Source organism: Phyllostomus discolor, chromosome 13 (assembly GCF_004126475.2).
Source record: "Phyllostomus discolor isolate MPI-MPIP mPhyDis1 chromosome 13, mPhyDis1.pri.v3, whole genome shotgun sequence".
Taxonomy (NCBI): Eukaryota; Metazoa; Chordata; class Mammalia; order Chiroptera; family Phyllostomidae; genus Phyllostomus; species Phyllostomus discolor.
In genome coordinates, this window is record NC_040915.2 from 63,455,507 (window position 1) to 63,480,529 (window position 25,023).

Genomic DNA, 25,023 nt, shown 5'->3' on the forward strand with positions numbered 1-25,023 from the left:
TCTACCTGAAACATTCTTTTATAAAATTCTTCCTTGAAGATTACAGTTGCCCGTCCGTTTTGCTGGAGAGAGCCTCAGTGAGGCCAACTCTGGTCATCCTATCTAAAATATCATGTCTCCTCCAACTAACATGCTATGCTTTTTGCTTTTCAATACTCATCCGATCAAACACATGTATTTACTTATTCACGTGTTTATTTGGTTACTACTACATTGTAAATTCCATGAGCAAGGGATATTTGTCTATTTTGTTACTATTTATTTTTCCAGCGCCCAGAACAGTACTAGTATACAAAAAGCTCTCAAACTCTATGTTAAAGAAACGAATTTCCCAGGGATGATGAAGTGCCGGGGATTATAACAGAGCTTGGAGCAGCAGGCAGGGAGACCACTCACAAGGCTGCGATGTTCAAATATATGAACATGTAAACGTAACGAGGCGGGCAAAGGATCACTATGACTTATTGCTCCTCCAGGAACCCCTGTTAGGCCCGCATTTTTTCTTCCTTTTCCTGTGCTCCCCTCAATTGGGACACCTGCCGCCCGGCCAGGTTTCCAGCCCGGCGAATCCCTGTTTTCTGGAGGATCTGGGACAGTCTCAGCGTTGAAACTACGGCGGCCCATCAGTTGGCCCGGCAGACCGCCGCAACTGCCTGGAAGACGGTCCCGGCCAACCCACTCGCTTCCGCCCTGTTCCTCACGCCCTCACAAGTCCCGCCCCTTCGCCGGAAGTGACGGACTCTGGAGCCCGAACCCCGCCCCCACGCCCTACCAGCCCCGCCCTCACGCCCTACCAGCCCCAAGGAGGTGACGGTAGTCCGGAAGGGGCGGGTTCAGGGAGACTGAGGGGCGGGGCGAGGCGGGGCGAGGCGGGGCGAGGCAGGGCGGCCCGCCCGAAAGTGGCGGTTTAACGGAGACGGTTTGTTTGGTGTCAAGAGTAGCTTGAGTTTGGAGAGTCGCGGGCTCTATCTCAACAGGTGTGGGACCCCGAGGCCTCAGAAATAGGTTTTGTCTGACCCGAGGCCCCCTCTTTGTTCAGCGTGCCCCCCATAAGCGGATACGGATTATCTGGACTCTGCCTCAAACTCAGGTTCTCACCCCAGTCCTCCCAGCCGCCCTTCTCTCGGGCTGCTGGGGTCAGTCCTCCCGGTCGCCTCGCTGTGCCACTGCTGGGTACAGCCCTCGTTCTGTCAATCACACCTGCCTGTCTCTCCCTCAGCGCCCCCATCATTCCTTCCAGAAGGCTATCTTTAAGCCCCCCGCCTTCCCTTATTCCCACTTCTTTTTCCATTCCTTCTTCCGGAATCTTCGTTCTTCCACTCGCTGTCAGTCCCCTGCCCTCTCCAAAGCTTCTCTCCATTTCCGGGCATTGTGGCTCATGTGTTAGGAAGTGGAGCTGTAACGCGGTCGTTTGAAGATTTTATGCTTTCCTTTTCTTCTAACCAGGAGTCACAGATGCCAGGAAGTATGGCCTCCCTCAAGAAGCCTCGAAATAGCACCAGGTTGCCCTTGGCTTTAAACCCCCTGAAGAGCAAGGACGTGCTGGCAGTGCTGGCGGAGAGGAACCAGGCTGTAGTACCAGTGGGCGCGTGGGTGGAACCTGCCTCCCCACAGAGTTCGGAAATCCCAGCCTGTGTGAGTGCCAGCGTGAGCCAAAGTGGTGGTGTTCCCGCCCCATCTTTCTTATCAGTCTCTTCAGTGTGCCATAAATAGATATATTCTTGCATTAGGATTATAGAACAAACCCGTATGTATTGGCCAAAACTTACATGTAGGTTATATATTTCAGTTTGCTTCACAAACTCTTGATTGCTTGTTATGCACATGCAATTGGCCCTGTATCTTCCAGACATTTGTGCAGTGTCGTCAGGGCGACAGTGGGCCCCATTTCATGTAACATTAATTGATTACTTCAAGTTTTTGGTAAGTTTGGGATTCATACAGCAAGCAGCCATGGGATAGAAGAGGAAGAGATTACTTCTGACGGGGGTTTTGAGAAAGCTTAACTGTAAGCTCCACAAGGACAGAGACCTTCATGTTCTGTTTGTTGCTGTCCTGGCTTATAGTAGGTTTTCAGGGAAAACTGGCTGAACGAATGAATGAATGAGGAAATACACTCTGTGACGGCCCTTAAAGACTGGCTGTGCTGTAGGTTCAAAACAGTAAAGAGGAAGGAGCATTTCGAATGAAGGGAAACTGGCAGCAAAGTTTACCTGTGTGCCTGTTTCCATGATAACGCTCACATGCTCATACGAACTAATTAACACACCAGGACAATTTTGCAACAAGACTGTTATAGTCTTTCACCAAACCGTTTGACTTAGCTATTTGTTCGAATTTTCTTGTGGCTTTTACTGCCTTACATTGATAGCAAGTTATTTACATATCTGCCTGATGGACTGTGAGCTCCTAGGTCACAGGGGAATAATCTTATTTATCATTGTGTTTCCACATTTATCTTAGTGTCTAGTAAATAGGGGCATTCGCTAAATATTTATGGAATGCAGAAAATGTGGGAAGGTCTTCTGAATGTATAGATAGGGTGTGAGAATGAAGGGGAAAAGTCTGAGTTATGTTTACTTAGTGGTCCTTGATATCAGAGAAGAAATATGCTTCCAGTAAATGTTAAACAGTAATGCAAACAGTAAATATGTTGTATATTTATTTATTTTATTTACGTTTGTATGTATATATGCACATATTCATTTATTTATTGCTGCACTGCCTATTTTTAGAAAGGATTGTGAGTATTTGAGTACTATATGATTAAGTGCCAAGACTATGGTATTTAAAGAAGAAAGATAAGACTTTGTGAATACTGATCAGGGACTCAAATGGGATAAAATGTTCAAATTGCTTAGAGTATGTGTTGGAATTGAGCATTACTTAAATATTGAGTACCGCCATACTCAAACCTCTATGTTATATACTGTAGAGGAAACAAAGGAGAATTAAATATATTTCCTGCCCTCAAAGAGATCATAATCTAATGGTGGAATCAAGAAAACTGTGTTCAGTTAACCTTCATCAGAGGTCCCATAGCATGAGAGACCTTAGAGGAAGAAAGGATGGTGGATGGTGCCCGGAGGTGGGTACGAGGTAGGCTTGAAGATAAGTAGGCCTTTCCTGGACAGAGACTGCAGGGAGAGCATGCTGGGTTAAAAATTGGAGCATAATTCTGAGTGTGAGGCATTTTAGAATAAGACATATTTGGCGAGTAGCAAGTGGTCTGGGGTGTCTGGACTGTTTCACCCTCTTTAGAAAATGTATGGCATAAGATAGATTTGAATTGGCTCATTAAAAATTAATGAAGATACTGTTTGTTTTCAGTTCAATGAAAAATTAAGATTTGATTTGAGTACTCACAAATTCCAGTTTTGAGTGTGTGATTTGCTTTTTAAGTTCTCGGTACTCCCTAGCTATGCCTAGACTATCATCTCTGAACTCCTGTGATTTCCTTATGCAACTGGGAATTTTGGATTCTAGAACTGAGTTGTTTTTTTCAGGATTGTTTACCAACTGCTTTGTATTTATAACAGAGCCCCAATGGGAAAAACTGTTGACATTTTATTTTGTTTTCTATCTTTCATCTTTGAAGACTTCAGCATATATGATTGAAAAAGAAGTAAAGGAACGGTTAAGAAAAAAACAAGAAGCTTTGAAGCATTTCCAGAGACAAGTCAAATACCGAGTAAACCAACAAATGAGGCTGAGGAAGAAGCAGCAGCTTCAGAAGTCTTACGAAGCAGTGAGTTCAGAGTGAGCGCTGAGTGGATGGGAAGTGTGCGTGTTATGAGATGAGCAGTCACTTGCCTTTGATTCCACGCTTTGTACCATCTGATCTGCTGGGGAGGGCAGTAGATGTGTATGGAGAGAAGCCGTGTTTTATTGCTGTGTTGTTCTCACTCATTTTTGCTTTCACTAGTTAAAAACTATCACAGTTTTGTATTCAGGTTTGGGTTTGAATTCTGGCTTATGCTAGTTTTTAAAATTAAATTTATTGAGGTAGCACTGGTCCATAGTATAAATTTCAGGTGTGCAACATAATTCGTTGTCTGTGCACTCTGTTGCATGCTCAGCGCCCAGTGTCCAGTTTCCTTCATTACCGTGGGGTGGACCCTCTCTACCCATTTTGTCTTCCCTCTGGTGACCACTGTTCTGTTGTCTGTGATCTATGAGTTTGTTTTTGTTTGTTTTGTTAGCGTGTTGATTTTTTGGTTGATATTTCACATATGACTGAAATATGCTTTTTGTCCTTTTTGTTTGACTTATTTCACTTAGCGTAATACCCTGAAGATCCATCCATGTTGCCACATGGTTATTTATACATATATATCACACATATATGGCTAAATACATATATATATGGTTAAGTAGTAGTATTTAGTTATATACATGATATTAAAAAATATATATATGTATCACATCTTCTTTATCCATTCATCCGTTGATGGACACTTAGGTTGTTTCCGTGTCTTGGCTCTTGTGAATAATGCTGTAGTAAACAGAGGTGCATGTGCCTTTATGAATTAGTGTTTTTATATTTTTCAGGCAAATATCCAGAAGAGGAATTGCTGGGTCATATGATAGCTCTATTCTTAATTTCTAAGGAAATCCCTATACTTTTTTCCGCAGTAGCTGTACCAATTTCTGTTCCCACCAACACTGTACAAGGGTTCCCTTTACTCCACATTCTCTCCAGTGCTTGTTTCTTGTCTTTTTGATGACAGCCCTTCCAACAGGCGTGAGGTTGTGTCTCACTGTGGTTTTGATTTGCATCTCTCTAACAACCAGTGGTGTCGAGCATCTTTTTGTGTCTGTTGACCTGTTCTGTGTCTTCCTTTGAAAAATGTTCAGATCCCTGTACATTTTTTAATCCAATTTTTGGGGGTTTTGTTGGTGAGTTGTTTGAATTCTTTATATATTTTAGATATTAACCCCTTATCAGACATGTCATTTGTGAATACCTCCTCCCATTTGGTGGGTTGTCCCTTTATTTTGCTGATGGTTTCTTTTGCTCTGCAGAAGCTGTTTAGTTTGGTGTAGTCCTGGTTGTTTACTTCTGCTTTCTGCTTTCGTTTCCTTTGGAGTCAAATTCACAAAACCATCTCTGAGGCCCTGCCCTGCCCCCCTAAGTTTTAGGCCCACCCAGGTTGTTTCCAGTAGCTTTTCCATAGAGATGGCTGTCTTGGCTCATGCTTCAGATTTTCTTAAATTCTCTCAAGTAAGCAGATCTGGCCTCAGCAAGCCCCTTAGCTCTTGCTAAGCGGCCCCAGGCCTGGCATCAACAGCAGCTGGCCTTGGTTCACAGCTTGGCTTTGCCTGGGCACCTCCAAGCCCAGCACAAGTAGCAGCCATCTGCAGATCACTTTGCAGCTCCCGTACAACTTTTGTTTTCTTTACCTGTGCTACTAGTGCCTGGGGGTGGTGTTCCTGTTGTGGAAATTGACTCCTGAGTGACCAGGGTGGTGAGTGTCCCTGCTGTGTCCAGGTTGCGTTGGTCTTGGGGCACCACCTTGTGGTAGGTAGGGAGGAGCTGAGTTTGCAAGCCCACAGTGCTGCCTCCTTGTTCCTAGTGGCTGCCAGCACCCCTGTGCTCTTAGACAAATCTCTGCTGTGGCTACTGGGTTCCAAGCAATAGGGGGTGGGAGTGAGGGTGGGGGTAGGGAGCCAGATTCTTGGGCACTGGGCTGCTTCTGCCCCTCTGAACCTCCACCGGGCCATAGTGTGGGAACTGCACTCTGACTCCTCCACCACGACCCTGTTAGCTGGGGCCGCGGGGGACTGTCCAGCTGCATCTGTAGACACCATCCTTGTCCTTCCTTCCATCCTGCCTCCCGTGTGTGTTCAATATGCCCGCCTTCAGCTGTACCGATGTACAGATCCTCAGCTGTGTTTGTGTGTTAACCAGAGGAATCTTGATTGGATTATAGATGTCTGACATGCTGAAAATCTAAGGGGAGATGCAAAGGGGTCTTCTCACTTCTCTGTGGTGCTGACCTGGCTTATGCTGTTTTACTAGCAATGTGATCTTGGGCTAATGACTTCACTCCTCTGGACTGTAGTTTCTTCACCTATAAAGTGGAGATATTCTTGTCTTATGAGACTGTTGTGGGAATTAGACATGATAAAGTTATAGCACATGGCAAATGCCTGGTAAATGTTACTTTAAAGCTTTCTGCTACCTCCCCCTGACTTAAATACTTTGGGCTGCTTATAGGCATTCTTCGATTGCACTGGATTAGAGTAGAGCCTTACCAGAATCTTGTCACTCTTTCTTTTTTGGTGTGTAGGCAGAAAAAGAAAGCTGCATAGCCATGCATTCTTCAGATCCAGCATACTTAACTCCTAAAAGAACAAGTGTTTTTCCAGACAACTTGAATGCTGCTATTGGAAGTGCTAGGTTACCTCCTTCCCAGATGCTTGGGGATGGACTAGAAGACAGAGAGAACCAGAATCAATTATTCCAACAAGCCCAGGCTGTAAGTACATATTGTGCTTTATGTCTGTGATTTTTTTGGATGTGTGACATATCTAGGATGTGAAGTAGAGATTAGGAGGTTTCATAGTCAACTTCACTTTTTATCACCTCTTTTTATCTTTGTAAAGTGAGGAATTATTGGGATGATGTTTATTTTTATAAATATTTTTAAAAATGTATATATATTTTCAATAAGATACTTTGGAATCATCTAATGTAAGTTGCTAAAGTATTAACTTTCAAACCTTATTAGAAAGAGCTTTGGGTCAAAGGACATACATTTTCCCAATTTTGTTTGAATTGTGTTTGGGTAAGTTTGTAGCATTTGGACAGAAGCAATTCCTAACCACTGTTGCAAAAAGGTTTAATACATTTATGGGGCACTTTGTTTATGTTTTTTTTTTCTGTCCTTTGATGAGTAAGTAGGTCCAAAAGTCAAGTAACAATATAGGAAACTGTCAGTTAACACACTCAGAGTTTTTTTAACCTTGGCTTTCATTTAGTGATTCATTTAATGTACCCAGTATTTAAAAATTAACCACCACAAGTAGTAGATCCATCCACTTGACTTGTTCGACGCCATCCAATCAGCTCCCCTCTTCCTGTGCCTGAGCTTGAGTCCAGTAGATGCATTTTTCAGGTTTGTTATGGGAATTATTCTTCATCTTATCACTGAAAAATTATATTCCTAGTGATAGTGAAAGGAGAGTGAAATGTGGGAAATGATGATTATGTGAAAACAAAAGTTGTGTGAGCGCTAATGTGCTGTTCATAAGTATGAAACAAATCCACCTGTGCTATTAGTGTAAGCAGGGAAAGCTTTATAAGCACGTTATGCTGAATTACTTTTTTTAAAAAATGTTTTTTCTTTGTCCCAAACACAACTTTTTTTTGTCTGTTGGGTTTGTAGTCATCATTTTTGTTTTCTTTTATAAGATTATGAACAATTTGTTGATCAAATAGTTATTGAGCCAGGCACTGCATAAAATCAAAGGGATCGAATATTGACTAAGACAGACATAGTCCTTGCTTGTATTGCCTTTGTAGCCACAAATTCCACTGTGCTGAGGATTTTACTTCGCCTGTGTAATACATAAACAGATCAGTCCATCAGATACACTGTTTGTTAAACATTGCAGAGATACTAATGAAATGTGAAATAAGACCCTTTGTGGGGTTTATATTTACAAGTAGAGATACAAAATTAATAGGCCTCCTATTTATTAGATATTAAGATAGAGACATTTGTTGTTTTGGGTGATAAAATTGTGAGAGTTCAAAAAAATGAAAATTCCAAAGGACTACTTGGGGAAGAATTCCTGGAAGAGGTGGAATTGAGCTGTGTATTCTGGATTGTTGAGCTGAATTGACCTGGTAACTTCAAGAGAATTTTGAGATAGGAGGGGCAGTTGAAAGTCTTAGAGTATGTAATGGGCTTGGCGTATTTGGGAACAAGTGCCCTTCTGATGATAGTTTACAGAGGAGAAAACAGCAAATGAGGTTAGATAGGTCAGAGGAAATCAGGTTATGAGAAGCTTAAAGGTTACACAATTTTTAAAAGTATACAGTTTTTTTCTTAAAAGAAGATGAACTGCTGAAGAATGTTCAGTGACTGCAAGTACTTTAAGCAGAACGATACTTGCTAATTTTACCGTTTCTGTTGCGGTTTTTATCCACTAGATGGCGCTAAGAGCTCGTCATTGAGACCTCAAGCTCTGATGTCTTCAGTTTATCTACTAAACTGAATAAATAGTGAATGCAATTCACTTTCTGAACGTTAGTGTCTTGGAGTGATAGAAACATAAAATCTTGCTTGGAATAGTTCATCCTTTATTTAAGGTTGAAATGGTTTGACTTCTGGGGTATATTTGAAAATAATACAAAGGCGAGGTGAAGTAGGGGGGTATAAATAAAGCAAGATTGGCCGGGAATTGATATATGACATCTGGTTGGTGTGTATGTGGGGGTTTGTTGTAGTATTCTGTCTACTTCTGCGTATGCTTGAAGTTTCCAACAGGTTTGACTTTATTTGCATTTTAAATTAAATGTTAGAAAAGACATTTTCTAGTCTAACCTTTCGCTAAGGAATTCTTTTTATTGTATAATATCTCAAATGTGTGTATATATATATGTGTGTGTGTGTATATATATATATATATATATATATCCATGTAATTTCTGCTAGAAAATGCTGCCACTATTGATCAACTCACTTTTTAGACTTTTATTTAATTTTTAGAAAGTTTGAAATTATTACAAGTCTTTTTTTCAATGTAGTTGGTGAAAATCTTCCTCCCTTTAATTTTTACCCTTTGGGCCTAGTTTCGTACTCCCCAGTGGCAGAGGATAAAATACCGGGGCGATTTCTAAGAACACGTCAAAGAAATGATTATACCTATCATTTTTCTTCTTTTGGATTTCCACATTCCTAATGCCTGCTTGTTTTCGGATGAGATAAGGTGGGGCAGCTGAAGTTAGGATCTCCAGTCACAGACCTGGGAGGAACTTCAAGTGCTCACACGAACTAGCTTAGCCCCTGCACTGTGTCACAGGGCTAGTGCTCACCTCTGGGGGCCGGCTTCCCGTGGGGACCCTTGGTAACTTCACTTGGGTGAGGAATTGAACAGCCGGTCATTCTTACCATATATTAACTTTCTATTTGCCTGTAGACTATTAAGTTTGCCACTGTTTCTTTTCTAGTATGGTGTGTCACAGCTTTTTATTTTTGTTTTTTATTTTTATTTTCTTTTTATAATGCAAGTTTTCCAGCTTTTTCAAACTGGGGAATAGCAATTAATTTTGGTAGTTAAGTAAAGATTTAAGAGATGTGGGATAACCTGCTAAGATTTCTGTAATCAAACATTGAATTAAAACAATGTTTCAGTGAGGCATTTTTGGCTGCAAGAATTCAGGCCAGCCCGAGCAGGGGTGCATTTGTTTTAAGCATAAGCATGGGGTAATAAAGGCAGAATCACAAACTCACACAAATCCCGACTTCCTTCAGGAGTCCGCGGCCAGAAGGATTTTCTGGATCTGCAGTAGCTCCAATGGCCCCAATAGCGTGGGATCTTTGACCTTCACACTAGAATTTGATCATTAACTTGATTGATTCACTTGTTCTCTGAGGGTGACTAATGTTTCCCATTTGCCTGAGCTCGAGGGGTCTCCAAGGACCTGAAACTTGCAGTGCTGAACCTCGCTGGCATGGCTCCCGGCCACCTGGGAGAGCTGGTCGCCCTGTGTCTCCATGTGTGCTTCTCTCTTACTGATTTTCCTACTGTTACCTGGGGTTCTCCTCATCACAGCTCTGAAACTTTGGCATTCTTGAGACTTCTTTAGCCTTGTTTTTCTAGCTTAGCACCTTTAAGGTTCAGTTCCTGTCTCTGACTACTTCCTAGTTCATTAAGTAAGATAAGGAGTCTTTTTTGGCCCAGCCTGCCTTTTTGTATTAGGTCTAGGTTACTGGCCAGCCTGAAGCTTGGTGTGCCTACTTAATGATGAAAGAAAGCTAATGCAATTGATGCATTGCTTTGGGGTTCATGGGCTGTAATTAGGGATTCATGTGAGTTGAAGTTTTAATTGTATACTACTTTTGTGGCCATTGACAAGTTAAACACATTTAAAAATCAGTCTGCTATTATTTGCCAATAAACTGCATTGTACCTTGATTGTAGCTTTGGGTAGATTTGTGTGGCAATAACATACATTTAAAATGGGCATTAGGCCCTCATGGCAATAGAGTAAGTGGAATTCTGTAAATGTGAGAATCATCTATACTCTTTTCCCATGATCTACGTAGTGTTACTACACTATGTTTCATTTATACAGTTACATATAAATTCCTTGTTTCTAATCCCTAATTGTCTAAAAAAAATTACATTAAAGAACTGAAGAAAATAAGAACCATGAATGGGGAACAATGCCGTAGATATATAATCTATACATTTGTTTAATTATATACTAGATATTTGAAGTTTTAAATTTCATTTTACTATGATCATTGTTTGCTTTAGATTTTGAGATTTAAGCCTCAAAATTTACTTGTGTAGAACACTTTTATTTTATCAGTCAGCAATTCCTTTGCTTATTGATAGTTATATTTACTAGACTTTCTGTGTAATTATGAACAACTCATTTACATCGGGGAGTCTTTAATCTTGGTTAAAGATTCAGTGCCAGTCTTTATTAATAAAAGCTACAAAAGTGTGAAAACTGTGTAAACTTTCAGTATAGAAAAGACTTGGGTCAAGTTTTATGTTTTGAGGAGTCACATACACACAATGCACAGACACAAACATAGCTATGTTTTTTAACTTACATATGTGAATACATGAATATGTTATGCATACAAATGTACATATACATACACACACTCACAAATATATGTAATGATCATCAGTATCTTGCAATAAGAGAAATGTACTTATATACCTATTCATTTCACGTAATTTGATTTGTAACATCCCTGCAGTTTTTGTTTTTGTTTGATGCTTATTAACAGTGACTTCAGTCCTGGTATTAGTTTCCTGTGGCTGCTGTAACACATTACCTCAAACTTAGTGGCTTCACAAGGCAGAAGTGTGTTCTCTGGCCTTCAGTTCAGTCCACAGGCAGTGTCAGTGAGCCAAAGTCAAGGGGTCAGCAGGGCTGTGTTTCTTCCATAGATTTGAGGGGGAAATTTATCTCTTGACCCTTCCAGCTCTGGATGTCTGCTGGCATTCCTGTGCTCGCAGCCACTGTAGAGCAGTCCCTGCCTTTGTCTTTCCATCACCTTTCCCCTTCTGTATGTCGGGTCTTCCCTACCTCTTATGAGGGTATTTGTGATGGCATTTAGGGCCCATCTGGATAATCCAGTATTATTTCCTCATCTCAAGATCTTTGACTTAATCACACCTGCAAAGGTCCTTTCTCCTTTTAAAGAAACAGTTAAAGGTTTCGGGGATTAGGAACGGATATCTTCAGGTAGTCATTGTTTAGTTCTCGTAGCAGTTCACTGAAAGGGCCTTTGGGCTGAGGTTTGCTGAAGGCTTTCGGTAATGACAGAGAACAGAATGAATATAATGTATATTCCAACTGCTGGGCCAGTTGAATTCCTGTTTAAGGGACTAAAATCAATCTGTGACTTTAACAGAGGCTTAGAGTTGATGGGAAAGAGAAATTGTGGACTCTGATTTAAACCTGCTACATCATGCAGGGCAGTAGCATGCACTGCACTTGGCAGTGAGTAAAAGTAGGCATATTCATGACTTTGTATGTTTCATAACCTCAACTGCACGTGTATCTCTCCTTGCATTGTAAGTAACTGTTGTGACCTCTTTAGCCACTCTGTGCTACCTAACCAAATGTAGAAATCTTACTCTTGGAATGAAGAGTGCTGTTTCAAGTTGATTTCTCTGGCTTGAGGTATAGACCTTCTGGAAGAAAGGACGAAACAGAGGTGATGTGCTAAAAGGAAACTGGTCTGGGAGTGAGTGTTTTTGTCCCTAGATCACTATTAGTAAAAATCATAAAGCATTTGCTATTTATATCTGTAAATCATAGTCATGATTTCTCTTCAAAGGGGAATTAATCTCTTTAAACTTCCACTGGTTGGGTTACAGCTGGTCCCTGCTTTGCTCTAATTTTACTGAGTAATACAGGGATATGCTTTTCTTTCATGTGGTATATACTGCTCAGCCTAAAAAAAAAGTACTTTGCTCATTTCTGTACTTTCCTTAAAGGAACATTCTATACATATTTGTGAAAGCTGTGCTTCTCTGAAAAAGAAATCAAAGTAGGTGCTTACTGAAATTACTGGGTAGAGATTAGGAGTAAACACAAAGTCAACATATTTAGTGTTCATGCTCGTTATCAGCTGTTACCTAGAGTACTTAAAACTGATTGATTGGTTCTGTTGAGATGTTTGAGTTTGTATTCTTAGTTAACTTAGTGGTGAAGGGGGGATTTATGTAAATGGAAGAAAAAATTTTAGGAGGACTAGGAATAGAGAAATCCAGCAAGGAGTGATAAAAGACAGGCGTGGGAGGGCCAGCTGAAGAAATAAAGGAATAATTCCTTACTGAGAAGATGGACAGAAGGTAAGGAATGGGTCTGTTCAGTAATTTCTAAGTGTATTAATTCAGACTTTCAGGTTCTGATATTTTTGTGTAAATAATATAAAACATGCCTTATTATAAAACAATTTGAGTAATAGCACTTATAATCAAGTTATGAAATCAGTCTCTTAGAATAACAAAAATAGTGTTATAACAACACTACCAGCAGGTCCCAGTCTCCTTTGCAAGTAATCCTCTTGTCTTAGGTCTGGCATTTTTTAATAATAGGGGCCTGTTTTCGTGTTGGAACACTTTAGTGGATTTGGTATTAAGACTTTATCCAGTTTTTGTTTGCTTTTTTCCCCCTTTTCCTGGCAGCTTAGTCAAACCATGAAACAGGCGCGTCGCCGGCTGGCATCCTTTAAAACCGTGAGTGAAAAAAATGCATCAGTGTTTCCAGATGATACAAGGAAGAGCTTTCCCACCCAAGAGGTAAATTAATTTTTTTTAAAGATTGTATTTATTTATTTTTAGAGAGGGAAGGGAGGGAGAAAGAGAGAGAGAGAGAAACATCAATGTGCGGTTGCTGGGGGCCATGGCCTGCAACCTAGGCATGTGCTCGGACTGGGAATTGAACCTGAGACACTTTGGTTCGCAGCCCGCACTCAATCCACTGAGCTATGCCAGCCAGGAGGTAAATTAATTTTTTAATAAATTGTTTTTAAAAGTAGGGATAAAAATTCAGATGATGATTTATTTATATGTCATCTCACCATTCTTGAGATCTTTAAAATAATTGGAAATAACCTTAAATATCCAATAGTAGGGAATGGTTAAAAAATGATGATATATTTCTATATAGCCATTCTAAAAAATATGCTTTCAAAGAACATCTGAAGACAAGGTAAAGTGTCTGTGACATAAAGTTCAGTGAAAAAAGTAGGATACAAAATTATATATAGTAAAACCTCAATTAAAAATTCATTCAGCCAGTATTGAAGGGACATCTGCCATTGCCAAGGTGTTGTTCCAAGGGCAGGGTTTGCAGTGGCAGAGGAGGGACCGAGGTCCCTCGAGGAGCTTCTGTGCTAGCGGGGAGGCATGTGGCAAATATGCACATAGATGTCTGTTCTGTTCTGCATGGAATGTAATTTCAAGTGAGAAGTGTTATGAAAAAACTAAAGCAAAATAGAGAGAACACCGTGTGTATAGACCAAGAATCAGTCAACATTGGTTGTTTTTGGGTCGTTTTATTACAGGGGATTTTTATTTTCTTTTCCCGGTTTTCTTCAAAAATTTTTTGTATTATATATATTTTGCTTTCTAATTAGGAAAAAATACCAGTATTTAAAAAAATGTTTTGATTCAAAAGATAAGGTAAGAGTGAATAATTGGAACCCAAATGTGGACCTGGACTTAAAATGATATTTAAGGCTATACTTGTAAAATAGCATTGCTTTGGTACCTGCTTATTTTGGGGTTCACAAATTTAGGTGCTAAACTCTACACTTTCCTGTGTTTACTTAATTTTAGGGTTAGTTTCAAGTTTTGGTAGGCAGAATCTCAAAAAATTGACCATTAGTCTTTTTTACTCTTTTTTTTTTTTTTTTTACATCATCGACTCTGTGTCTTATTTAGTTCTTTCTCAGTCTCACTTCCTATTTGGTATTCTTTTACATTTTCCCAGATTATGCATATATGTTTTAGTTTTGGTATTTTTTCCTTAAGTATTTCCTCACAACAGTCAAAAACATTTGTCACTCATACGTTTGCAGTTGGTAGAATACTAAACTATAACGTCCCCCTCTCCAGTGTGAATTAAGAAATCTGTAGTTACATATAAAAATGCAAGTGGATGTGGTGTATGTCCACATACGGCATTCCATCTTAGGTGCTTCAGAATGGCTACCTTGTTCTAGCGTTGTCTTATTGTGACTTGCAGTAGAGTTTGTTTTGTATTCAATTCTCCTCAGTGACTTACCGTACTATAGTTTGGGCCATAGATTGACCCCAGGGTCTTGTTAGAATGAGGCCATTAGACACCTTCTAGAAAAAAGGGTTAACAGGTTTTAGAGACCGATATTTTATATTGTATGGAGCATGTTCAAACCATTCGATTGTTCTTCCACAAAGAGTACTGGTCACAGGTCTGACTGAAGTAGTTATCCAGTAGAAGGGAGGAGGATTAGGTCTGAGATAACATTCTTGTATAAACCAGTTTTAGATGTCAAAGGTGCCATTTAAGTGTAATACGTTATTTTTGTGATAGCGATGATGACGAATTCAGTCCGCTGCTCTATTCCAAACAGTGCACATGTGTTTTTCGGGTGTAACGCCAGAAACAAATGTACCTTGTAATTCAGAATGATTAAGAATTTAGTGAAGTTTTTCTATGTATCAAGTATGTAGTCTTTCCCTCAAACCTGAGGTTTTCTACTTCCTCAGTCGCCTGAAGTGGGAGTCTTGCAGTCAGAAGGGAGAACGGTCTGTGACCTGTCCGAGCTCTGGTTTCGTTGCCTTGTCAGACTTACTTGTACTGACACGCCACCCCACCTGGCTGTTCTTGTTGTTCCAGATTTGAAGATGTAAGTCGAAGATGTACTTGCTTGCCCTCTGTCAGGGTGCCAAGACAAAATCATAAGCCTTCTGAAATTGTTACTGACTAGTATAGGGGCAGATTGTCATTTCTAAATGACAGCCTGTTTCACTCCACGTGTGATGTGTGAATGACTTATTTGTGCATTTGTGCATTTGAAGTTGAACTGTTTGTTTTTTATTGTATATTAGACTACCATAACCTGCTAAGACCAGACCAGGTCTTTCAGACAAACTCCCCTTATTGTCATGAGCATATTGCCATATCGCTTTCTCTAGACCATTTGTATTTGTATTGATTTTCTTCAGAAAGCACTTTGTAGGAAGCCAGCACCCATCAGGGTAAACACAGGAACAAAAGGAGAGCTACCCTTTCAGGGTTATCCAGGTCTGCAGAGACCACAGATTTCGGCAGTCAGGTGGGGAGATGGAAAGTGCGGAGGGGAGAAAAGCCGCTCATTAGAACTATCCACAGCTATTGAAGGATGGGTTTAAGGGTTAAGCTTATCACTAGTATTTTTTTAAACAATCTTTATTGAGATGTATAATTCACATAGCTAACAATCTACCCATTTAAAACGTAGAATTCAGTGGTTTTTAATATATCCGCAGGGTTGTGCAACACTCACTGCAGTCTGAATCGGAGCATTCCCTTCACCCCTGAAAGAAGCCTGGCACCTGTTAGCTGTCGCTTCTGAGTCCCTCCGTCCCTGTCCCCAGTCCTCGACAACCCCTGGTCTCCCTTCTCTCTCTGCAGATTGGCTTGTTGAAGTATCTCATGTAAATGGGATCTTCGTATGTGGCTAGCCTTCTGTGACTGGCTTCTTTTACCTGGCCTGGTATTTTCAAAGTTCACTCACTTGTAGCGTGTACCAACACTTCCTCTTACTGCTGAGTAATGTTCCACCGTATGGCCATATCGTGTTGGTGTATCCACTCATCAGTTAGTCGATGGATGTTTTGATTGTTTCCACCTCTCAGCTTTTATGAGTAATTGTGCTGTGAGCAGTCATGTACATGTTCTTGTGCGGATATTCATTTCTGTAGTTAGTGGAACTTCTGGGTCATATGATAACTTTGTGTTTATTGTTGTGGCGGATAGGAGACAGCCCAGCTGCTTCCCATCAGCAGCGTGCCAGGGTTTTGGTTTTCTGGCACCCTCTCCCATCCTTGTCATCGTCCCTCTTTGTGAGTACAGCCATCCTAGTGGGCGTGAAATGGTGTCACTCTGTACTTTTGATTTGTGTTTTCCTAATTACTGACGATCTTGAGCATCTTTTCATGTGCTTATTGCCCATTTACATATTTCCTGTGGAGAAAATGTCAATGTGATACCCATTTTTTAATTGGGTTGTCTTTTTATTAGCAAATTATAAGAGTTTTCTATATATTCTGGGTACAAATCAGATACACGATTTGCAAGGATTTTCTCCCATTCTGTGGGTTGTCATTTCACTTTCTTAGTGCTGTCATTTGCAGCACAGATTTTTACATTTTGATGTAGTCCAGTTTATCTGTTGTTTTCTTTTGTTGCTTGTTCTTTCGGTGTGGCATCTGATAGACCACTGCTTTATCTGAAGTCGTGAAGGTCTCCTCCTGTATGCTCTTCTAATAATTTTATAGTTTAGCTGTTATGTGTAGGTCTGTGATCCATTGTAGTTCATTTTTATCTATGGCATGGGAAAGTGTTCTGTCTTAATTCTCTTGCATGGGTATCTACTTGTCCCAAAACAACTTTTTGAAAAAGCTGTTCTTTCTCCATTTAATTGTCTGCACACTCTTGTTGAAAATTAGTTGACTGCAAATGTAAAAGTTGATTGTTGTCTTTACAATATTGTCTTCAGAGATCCATGAAGATGGGGACTTTTCTATTTATTTAGATCTTCTTTAATTCATTTCAACACTGTTCTATAGTTTTCAGGGTACATGCTTGTGCTCTTCTTGTGATGTCCTGTTTTTATAATATTTGACTCTACCGACCTACTAAAACTATATTAGTAGTGTGCTGAAGCCTAGGATTTTATTGCAATCACATTGCTTTTTCCTGAAATACATACATTTGGGATTTTTAAGATTTTTTATTTAAAGAATTTTTGTTTGTTCTTTAGGAACCGGACTCTGAGGAATCGTCACCTATTACAATAGACAAGAAAGGGAGAGAAAATTTGTTTTGGTCGGACCAACAGGATCTGCTTTTAGAAGATAAGGACAGACCTTTCGGCAGAGTTCGGGTAAAGCAGAGTGAAAGGAAATAGTATAATGGGAATTAAACTAATTACACTGTGGACCAGGGACGCCAGCACTGCCGTACTGGTTTGGGATTGTAGATCTAGGTTAAGCTGAGCAAAGACTATAATTTCACATTTTGTTCTAATAATTGTTTGACTGCCATATCCTTTCAAGATTTTTTAGGAGTCTTGTGGAAAAGCTAAAATGTTGCTACTACCTGGAATTCTATATTTGATGTTTATGTTCACTTTTAGAAAATACAATTCAAAAATCCATTGTTTGCTGTGATTAAAGAGGAAGAGCCAAAGGAGGTACACCTTCAGGGCCTGCAGGATACTCTGCCAGAAACCCAGGGTTACCTTGCAGAAGCCCGTGGGGATTTGTCAGGAGCCCAGAGTACTGAGCTGGGAGTCCAGAATATGGAGCCACACTCCCAGGCCATTGAGCCTGAAGGCCAAGCTGTGGAGCCTACAGCCCAGGCCAGTGAGCCTGAAGCCTGGGTTGTTAAGACAGAAACTCAGGGTACTGTGCTGGAAGCCCAGAGTGTTGACCTTGAAGATGGGAGTATTCAGTCGGAAGTCCAGGACTTTCTATCCACAAATCAGGCTTTTCCACCCGAAGACCAGAATATTCTACCCACATGTCAGGACCAGAACTTTCTACCCAATGACGAGAATATTCTACTCAAATATCAAGACCAACATTTTCTATGCAAGGTCCAGACTATTCAACCCAAATATCAGGACCAGGATTTTATACCAAAATGTCCAAACAAGGATTTTGTGCCCAAAGACCAGCATGTTCCACTCAGATTTCGAGAGCAGCATTTTCTACCCAGAGACCAGTGTGTTTTGTCCAGAGAACAGGATATTCTGCCCAAATGTCAAGACCAGGACTTTCTACCCAGATACCAGGTAAAATAGAGTGGGAAGGAGATATGGCAAGAAGAAATAAGCTACTTAAATTTTGGGGTTGGATTTGTAGGGACTATATTGCAACTGATTTGGAGATTCATAGTTGGAAAAATAATTTCCTGGTTAATTTCTAAAAACTGGAGAGTTCTCATTAAGTCTTAAAGTAATTATCAGCAGCATATTATCTCTGCCTGGACAATTTACTTAAAAATAATCTTCATTAGGGAAACTACGTCTGGCAGCTGTCATCTTCTCTGACAGCTGAAGGACGGGTAAAAGAGTGTCCCACCAGTGTCCAACAGCACCTGTTAACCCAGGGTCCAAGACCAGCCCTCCACCGGAGGTCAGTTCGGCCAAAATGAGAAGAAAGGGGTCAACAGGAAGGAAATTTCTTAGGGATGTGGCTGGGCTTATGTGGACTAGAGTATAGTTTTATTTTATTCCATAAGATGTCCAGTTAAACTCTGACCTCAGATAACTCCGAATTCTCGCCGTAGCCTAAAGTAGTATTGGTTAAACTATCTTTCATATCTGTATAGTTGATATTTTTCTGTTCTTTTTTTAAGAAAGCAATTTAAAGCAGCCATCCTCAGTTTTGTAGCGGAGGGAGAGAGGTGTTTCCTTCAGGCGTCCGTCAGGATCTTCTCCTCAGGCCTCGAGCTCAGGCCCCCATCAGCGGCCAGGTAGAGCAGAGCACGGAGAGAGGCCGGCGGGAACCAAGCTGTTCAGGGTTCAGTTTAGAGCTTGCAAAGATTGTTCTCAGCTAGGCCTTAGAACTGACCAGAAGTGTGGTTTTCTGTTTTATTCCATAGAATTTCACATTATCCTGGGTTTAAAAAATTACCATAAGGTTCTCAATGAAGCCTAGAATATTATTGCTATCATATTACTCCTACTAAACGATTTACAGTTTGTATTTTTTCTTTTACAAAGTATGCTTCAAGGAGCGATGTTGTGATGTGATGTGATGTGATAAAGGAGAAAGGGAAAGATGACTTTTCTCCAGCAGATTATCAGTCTCTGACTCCTAGAGGCTAGGACCAGGCCTTCGTCAGAGATCGGGTAGAGCAGAATAAGCGAGAGAGAAACAGGACATGGGGGACTGGATTTTAGACATTCTCAGCCTCTGGGGATGTGAAGTGCAGAGTCGGATGCAGGAGCCCCTGGTCTAATGAACTGTCTTCGTCAAATCAGCTCTGTCGTTCACAAGGCTGATAAACCATGTCCACATTCTTATTGTACCATCAGAGTGTTTTAATTCACAAAGATGACGTTACAACTTTCACTAAAGTCCATGCAATTACCTTCCGGTAATTGCCCCCTACATGAATCATGTGGGGAAAAGCAGCAGATCCTCAGTTCCTTAACATTTGAGGTATATATGGTTTGGGATTAAAAATTAAGGTCTACAGAGTTAAACTAAAAATGTAACCTCCTTGGTCAGACGAAAAGGCACCAGAATGTCCTTACCCGGTACCGTTTCCCTGGAGTTCTCACCGCAGCCTACCACGCTGTGATTCTTTCCTGTTTCTGCTGTTCCTCTAGCGCGCCCTCTTCAAGCAGCCGTCGCCTTTTACGAGAGAAGAGACCGTGGGAGATGACTTCCCTCCGGAGTGCCGTCACTACGTCAACCCTCCAGCCTCCTCTGGAGATCAGGTAGAGCAGGACACCGTGGGGGGACTGTCGCTTTCAGAAAGAGTAACGAAGACAAAATTGCTTAAGATTTGGGCTGCAGCTTGTCAAGCTATATACATAGATGATAGGAAACAGAATTAAGGCTTCTAGAGTCAGGCTAAGTTATTTCAAAATGAGCCCATTGTAAAGACTCCAGGTGAGAACGCATACCTCTGTCATTTGGGTTAAATGAGAGACAGGTTATATATAATATTGATTGGTTAACAGCAAGTTTTTCGTTTTTTTTTTTTAAACTCAAGTCATTTAGCATTTTCATTTGACCTTATACACTGTCTTGTAAGGACTGAAGGGATCCCGTTCTCGGTCAGCTGAAGTAGTGCACCCACCCAGGCACACGGTTCTCGAACAGTTGTGATGAAGGGTAAGATAGACTGCCTGCTGCCTCAGCACTTCCAGAACGTCACCACCTCTAGTGTTTGTGCACAGAAGTTTTGGGGACACTGAGTAGGACTACTTGTGGAAATGCCACCAGCCTGTGTCCCAGCTGTACCTTGGGAAAGTGCTGGCAGTATTATAAAAATATTCTCTTGTTGCCTTATTTCCTTTCAAATGTGTTGTTGAATGAAGACTTTCCCCATGCAGAAAAAAAAAGTGGCAGAATAATCTGGGATTTGCTTTAAAATACTCCAGGAAAAAAGTGGAAGAAGAGATCCGTGAAAAAAGAAAATGTTGCTGATTGTTGAAGCTGGGTGGTGGCACCCTGGGATTCATTGTACTGTCTGTGCTCCCGCTTTGCTGTGTGTTCGGAAGTTTTACATTAAACGCACACACACACACCCCTAACCATTAACTTACCCTCGTGTCATTATTCTGGGACCGTCCCTGAGGTCTGTGTCATTGTCACTAATGACTCATTCCTGCTTAGGCAGTTCATTTTGTGTTTTGTTATTCCTTTAAAACAAGTATATCGAGCAACCTCAGTTTCTGAGAGATGAGAGTTCGGGAGAGGAATTGGTTCCGGAGTGCCGTCGGCGTGTTTTGCCCAGTATTCAACACCGAGCCTCTCCCAGAGCATAAGCAGAGCGTGCTTCAGTGAGGAGTCCGTGGCAGGGAGTGAATCGCTTATGTTTTGGCCCAAGATTGACAGGGCAATGTAGTCACTGCTCCAGGGGTTTAGTTTTAAGGTCAGTAATAACGGACAAAGATGCAATATCCTGTCATTCTGTGAGGTGTCACTCCATTCTGACCGGTTGCTGCCCTGCTGGTGCCTCTGCTTGGAAAACAGATGTTCAGGGTTATGTTGCCTCCCAGCACAGGCTCTGAGCAGACCCCACTGTGTAGGGGGGGGTTAGTTCTGGGGGGTTATGAATACATCTTACGTGACATCCAGGATCCAGGCCCTGTCAGCGAGCAGGCAAAGCAGAGTAAAGAATAAGCAGCAAAAAATAAATTGGAGTTTGATCTGAGCTTGCCAGAGCTATGCTACTGACAACAGTGATGATGATGATGATGGCGATGATGGCATTGTCTCTTTTTTTTTTTAAGATTTTATTTATTTATGTTTAGACAGAGAGGAAGGGAGGGAGAAAAAGAGGGAGAGAAACATCAATGTGTGGTTGCCTCTTGTGCTCCCCGCACCAAGGAACCTGGCCTGCAACCTAGCCATGTGCCCTGACTGGAAATCAAATCAGCAACCCTCTGCTTCGTAGTCTGGCACTCAGTCCACTGAGCCACACCAGCCAGGGCTTGTCTCTTATTAATAATATCAATAATATTAATATTGTGATTAACAGCTTACATTCTTAAGCACTTACCCATGGCTAAAATTGTTTTAGAACTTTACATCCATTGTCTCAAATAATTCTCACAATAACCCTGGGAGATAGATTCTATTATCATCCTCATTTTATAGGTGAAGAAACTTAATGATTGCTTTGTGGACACTGTTAAGATCCATAATACTGGCAAGAAGTATAATGTCTACTTTTATGCCATAATGCGTCAGACTATTCTGGCCTCTTTAGATGACCTCAGGGCCACCGTTGCAGCCTACAGCATTTTCACTGCCATGGTGCCACCGCTCATGCAGCGGGGTGGGTGCTTCTGTATCCTTCAGAGCTTCTACCCCAGGCAGCAGCCGACTGGCGGGGCAGCGGAAAGGAGGGACGATCTGTTTCTGGACGGCCACCAGCATATTCCACCCAAGCACCTGCGAGAGGCTTCCAGCGGAAGACAGGTAGGGCAGACCGCAGAGGATGAGCGCTAGATTAAAACAGGCTGACGGGCACTTACTGAGCTGGGAGTGGTGAGGCTAGCAAAAAGCAGATGCTTGTGTGATTTCCTAGTGTGTGAAACCTGACCTGACCTAAGGTTGCTGTAGGGCTCTCAGTGAAACCCGGGGTATGGTCAGGAGCACTGTTGCATATTGGACAACATATTTTATATGTACATTTCTTATAAAAGGTGTATTTCTGGTGGCCATTGTATTTATGGTGTGAGAGGGGAAGAAATGAGTGGTTTTTGAGGGGAGGGGTCAGGAGGATCTTCCATCCGATGTCCAGGACCAGACACCCATCAGTGGGCTGGTGGAGCATAAGGCAGGGTCCCCGAGAAAAACACTGTTCATGGTCTGGGCTGGAGCTCCTTAGAGTTAAGGTTTATTGCCAAAGTTTTGGTGTGTTGAGTTAAGATCAATAGTTGTTCAAGAAAATACTAAAATACCTTGGTGTGCTGTGCTTTTTCCATGACTTAACTGAAGTCTAGTTTATTCCCATTAGAATTTTACCACTGTCTGGATAATTTCTATATTGTGGTTTTATGTTGCTATGTTAAAAATAGCCTTCAGCCCTGGCTGGCGTAGCTCAGTGGATTGAGCGCGGGCTGGGAACCAAAGTGTCCCAGGTTCGATTCCCAGCCAGGGTACATGCCTGGGTTGCAGGCCAGAACCCCCAGCAACCGCACATTGATGTTTCTCTCTCTCTTTCTCCATATATACGTATATGTGTGTGTGTGTGTGTGTGTGTATCTATATATGTGTGTATATATATATATATCTTCCTCCCTTCCCTCTCTAAAAATAAATAAATAATATCTTTAAAAAAATAGCCTTCAGGCAGCAACCAGCATTGTTACAATATGTGCAAGTGATAACGAGAAATTTCCTTTTGGCCCTGTTAAGAGAGCAGAAAGAAAAGGAGGCAGAAAGGCAGAAAGTAGGCTTTGGGCTGAGGTGTTCAGAACTAAACTGCCACTCTTACAATTTTTCGTTTCTTTCTATAAGATCGGCTTAAGGGGATGCTGTCTGTGTTTTTTTCCTGCATACAAGGATAAATGTATGTATCCTGAAATGTGCCAGGCAATTTCCTACCTCAGGTCTTTTGCATATTTTTTCTCTACCTGGATATCCTTTTCTTTTTTTCTTCACAAAACTGGTCCTTTCTCATCCTTCAGGTTTCAGCTAAAATGTCCCCTCCTCAATCAAAAGATTGCCCTGAGCAACTGATCAAAAATAGGTTCTCCTTTTATTTTTTATCCTTGCATGTGTTGCCTTCTCAGTACACATAACACTTTATAGCTTTGTAATTGTTTCCTTATTGACATGTTTCCCACTGGTCTGTAAGCTTCCGGAGGGGAGGCACCACACCTGGTCTGCTTACCAGTGTGTGGGGGCCTTCAGCACAGCGCCGGTCCCTGCCCGTCTCTTCCTAGACATGTTCCGCATCAGTGAGTGTCACTCTCTCACTGAGTGCCTGTGAGTGGATAGCCATTATCCAGGTACTGTCAAAGACAAGCTCTGGACAAGACACAGCACTCACATTTCTGAAGAGGAGAGACCGGATGTAAGCAGATGGTTAGGAGGCAAGGCACCTAGCAGGCCCAGGGGGCACACACATTCACTGAGCATGGCGAGGGGCGCCCAACTCCAACTTTCCAAGGAGGACGTGGCTTTGTAGTCACGGCCTCTTCTTGTCCTCCTGCTGTGCTAGCCCTGAAAATCCTCAGCCCTCGGTCAGTCCTTTCTCATTTTAGGTTCCCAAATAATTGAGCCTTATGGGAGAAAACACTTTATTCACGTAGATTTGAACCAATTTGTACTAGCGTTTACGGTCCCAGCTGGAGCCCTGGTACTGCATAGCACTTTTCTTGCCTGCCCTTTCCATAGCTCACACTGATCATTCTAAACCCCAAACACCTCTGAAGGTTCCTGCTGCTCCGCGTTCTCTCCGGCTTTCCTGAAGAAGACAGAAGCCGTTGTGCAGTAACTGCCTCAGCTGTTTACTCTTCGCCATTCCTCCTATTCCTCTCGCCTCAGAGGAGGCATCGTCCTCTTTGGACCCATGTTCTGGATTCTCCTGCCACCTTTCCTTCTGGGTCCGGTTTTCAATGTTGTATCGGAAGACACTGGTTTCTGTTAAAATCCTCTGCAGAATGGTGCATCTTTTTTGTTGGCTTGTTGTGGCAGGCATCAGCCTGGTCAGGTTCAGGCTCGCAGTGGTCCCTCACCGTCTGTGGACAGTGGCTTCAGAGTCAGTTCAGTTCTCAGAGCCTGGGTTGGACTCCTCCGGGTCCGGCCCGTGCATGCACAGCTCGGGTGACACTGGGGTATGGGCCAGTCCACATGCAGAGTTGGAGGGCCTGCTTTCCGGCTTGCTCCTCTTCAGGCTGCCCACGCCCTGCACTCTGCGGTACCACAGGCCACATTCATAGTGACAGCGAGGTCAAAAGAGACCAATTGTGGGCTCACTTCTTTGCCAGTGCTGCAGGCCCAGTTCTTGCTTTTTTGAAAGCAGAAAATAATTTTTATTGTAACAAAAGTAAACAAAGAAAAACCCCCACTAAAACTCCAGAGAGAACCATCGTTAGCCTTTTGCTATTTCTTATTTTCCAGTTTTATCTAAGACAAAGAACTTTGAAAATGACAACCTTATTGAGGTGCACAGTCACTGCTCATTACCGCAGTGGCAGTCTCTACAGTGGCCTCCTGCACCAAAGGGGCGAACCCTGGACCTTTGCTCCCAGGATGGGGGGGCGGGACCAGGGTTAGGTTCCTGTGAGCCTCTGATCACGTTTCTGTCAGCTGATCAGTACGTTACCTTGTTTTATGTGGATTTCTGTTTAGAGATCCCTGATTTTA

At 41.8% G+C, this 25,023-nt stretch overlaps 1 protein-coding gene across 3 annotated transcripts in view; it reads left to right on the forward strand.

Annotated features, from left to right (window-relative positions):
* Positions 1-868: 868 nt before the first annotated feature.
* Positions 869-25,023, forward strand: part of CCDC15 (coiled-coil domain containing 15) — a 44,706-nt gene continuing 20,551 nt past the window's right edge. Inside the window, exons 1-9 of one of the 3 annotated variants that reach the window (XM_036013768.1) lie at positions 869-1,090; positions 1,447-1,635; positions 3,599-3,748; positions 6,294-6,482; positions 12,895-13,008; positions 17,220-17,342; positions 17,595-18,254; positions 19,800-19,910; positions 22,006-22,125. In XM_036013768.1, coding sequence (XP_035869661.1) covers positions 1,456-1,635; positions 3,599-3,748; positions 6,294-6,482; positions 12,895-13,008; positions 17,220-17,342; positions 17,595-18,254; positions 19,800-19,910; positions 22,006-22,125 — 1,647 coding nt within the window. In that variant the 5' untranslated portion in view covers positions 869-1,090; positions 1,447-1,455. The remainder of the gene's footprint in view (positions 1,091-1,446; positions 1,636-3,598; positions 3,749-6,293; positions 6,483-12,894; positions 13,009-17,219; positions 17,343-17,594; positions 18,255-19,799; positions 19,911-22,005; positions 22,126-25,023) is intronic. The other 2 variants (XM_028528295.2, XM_036013769.1) reach the window with 2 other exon arrangements.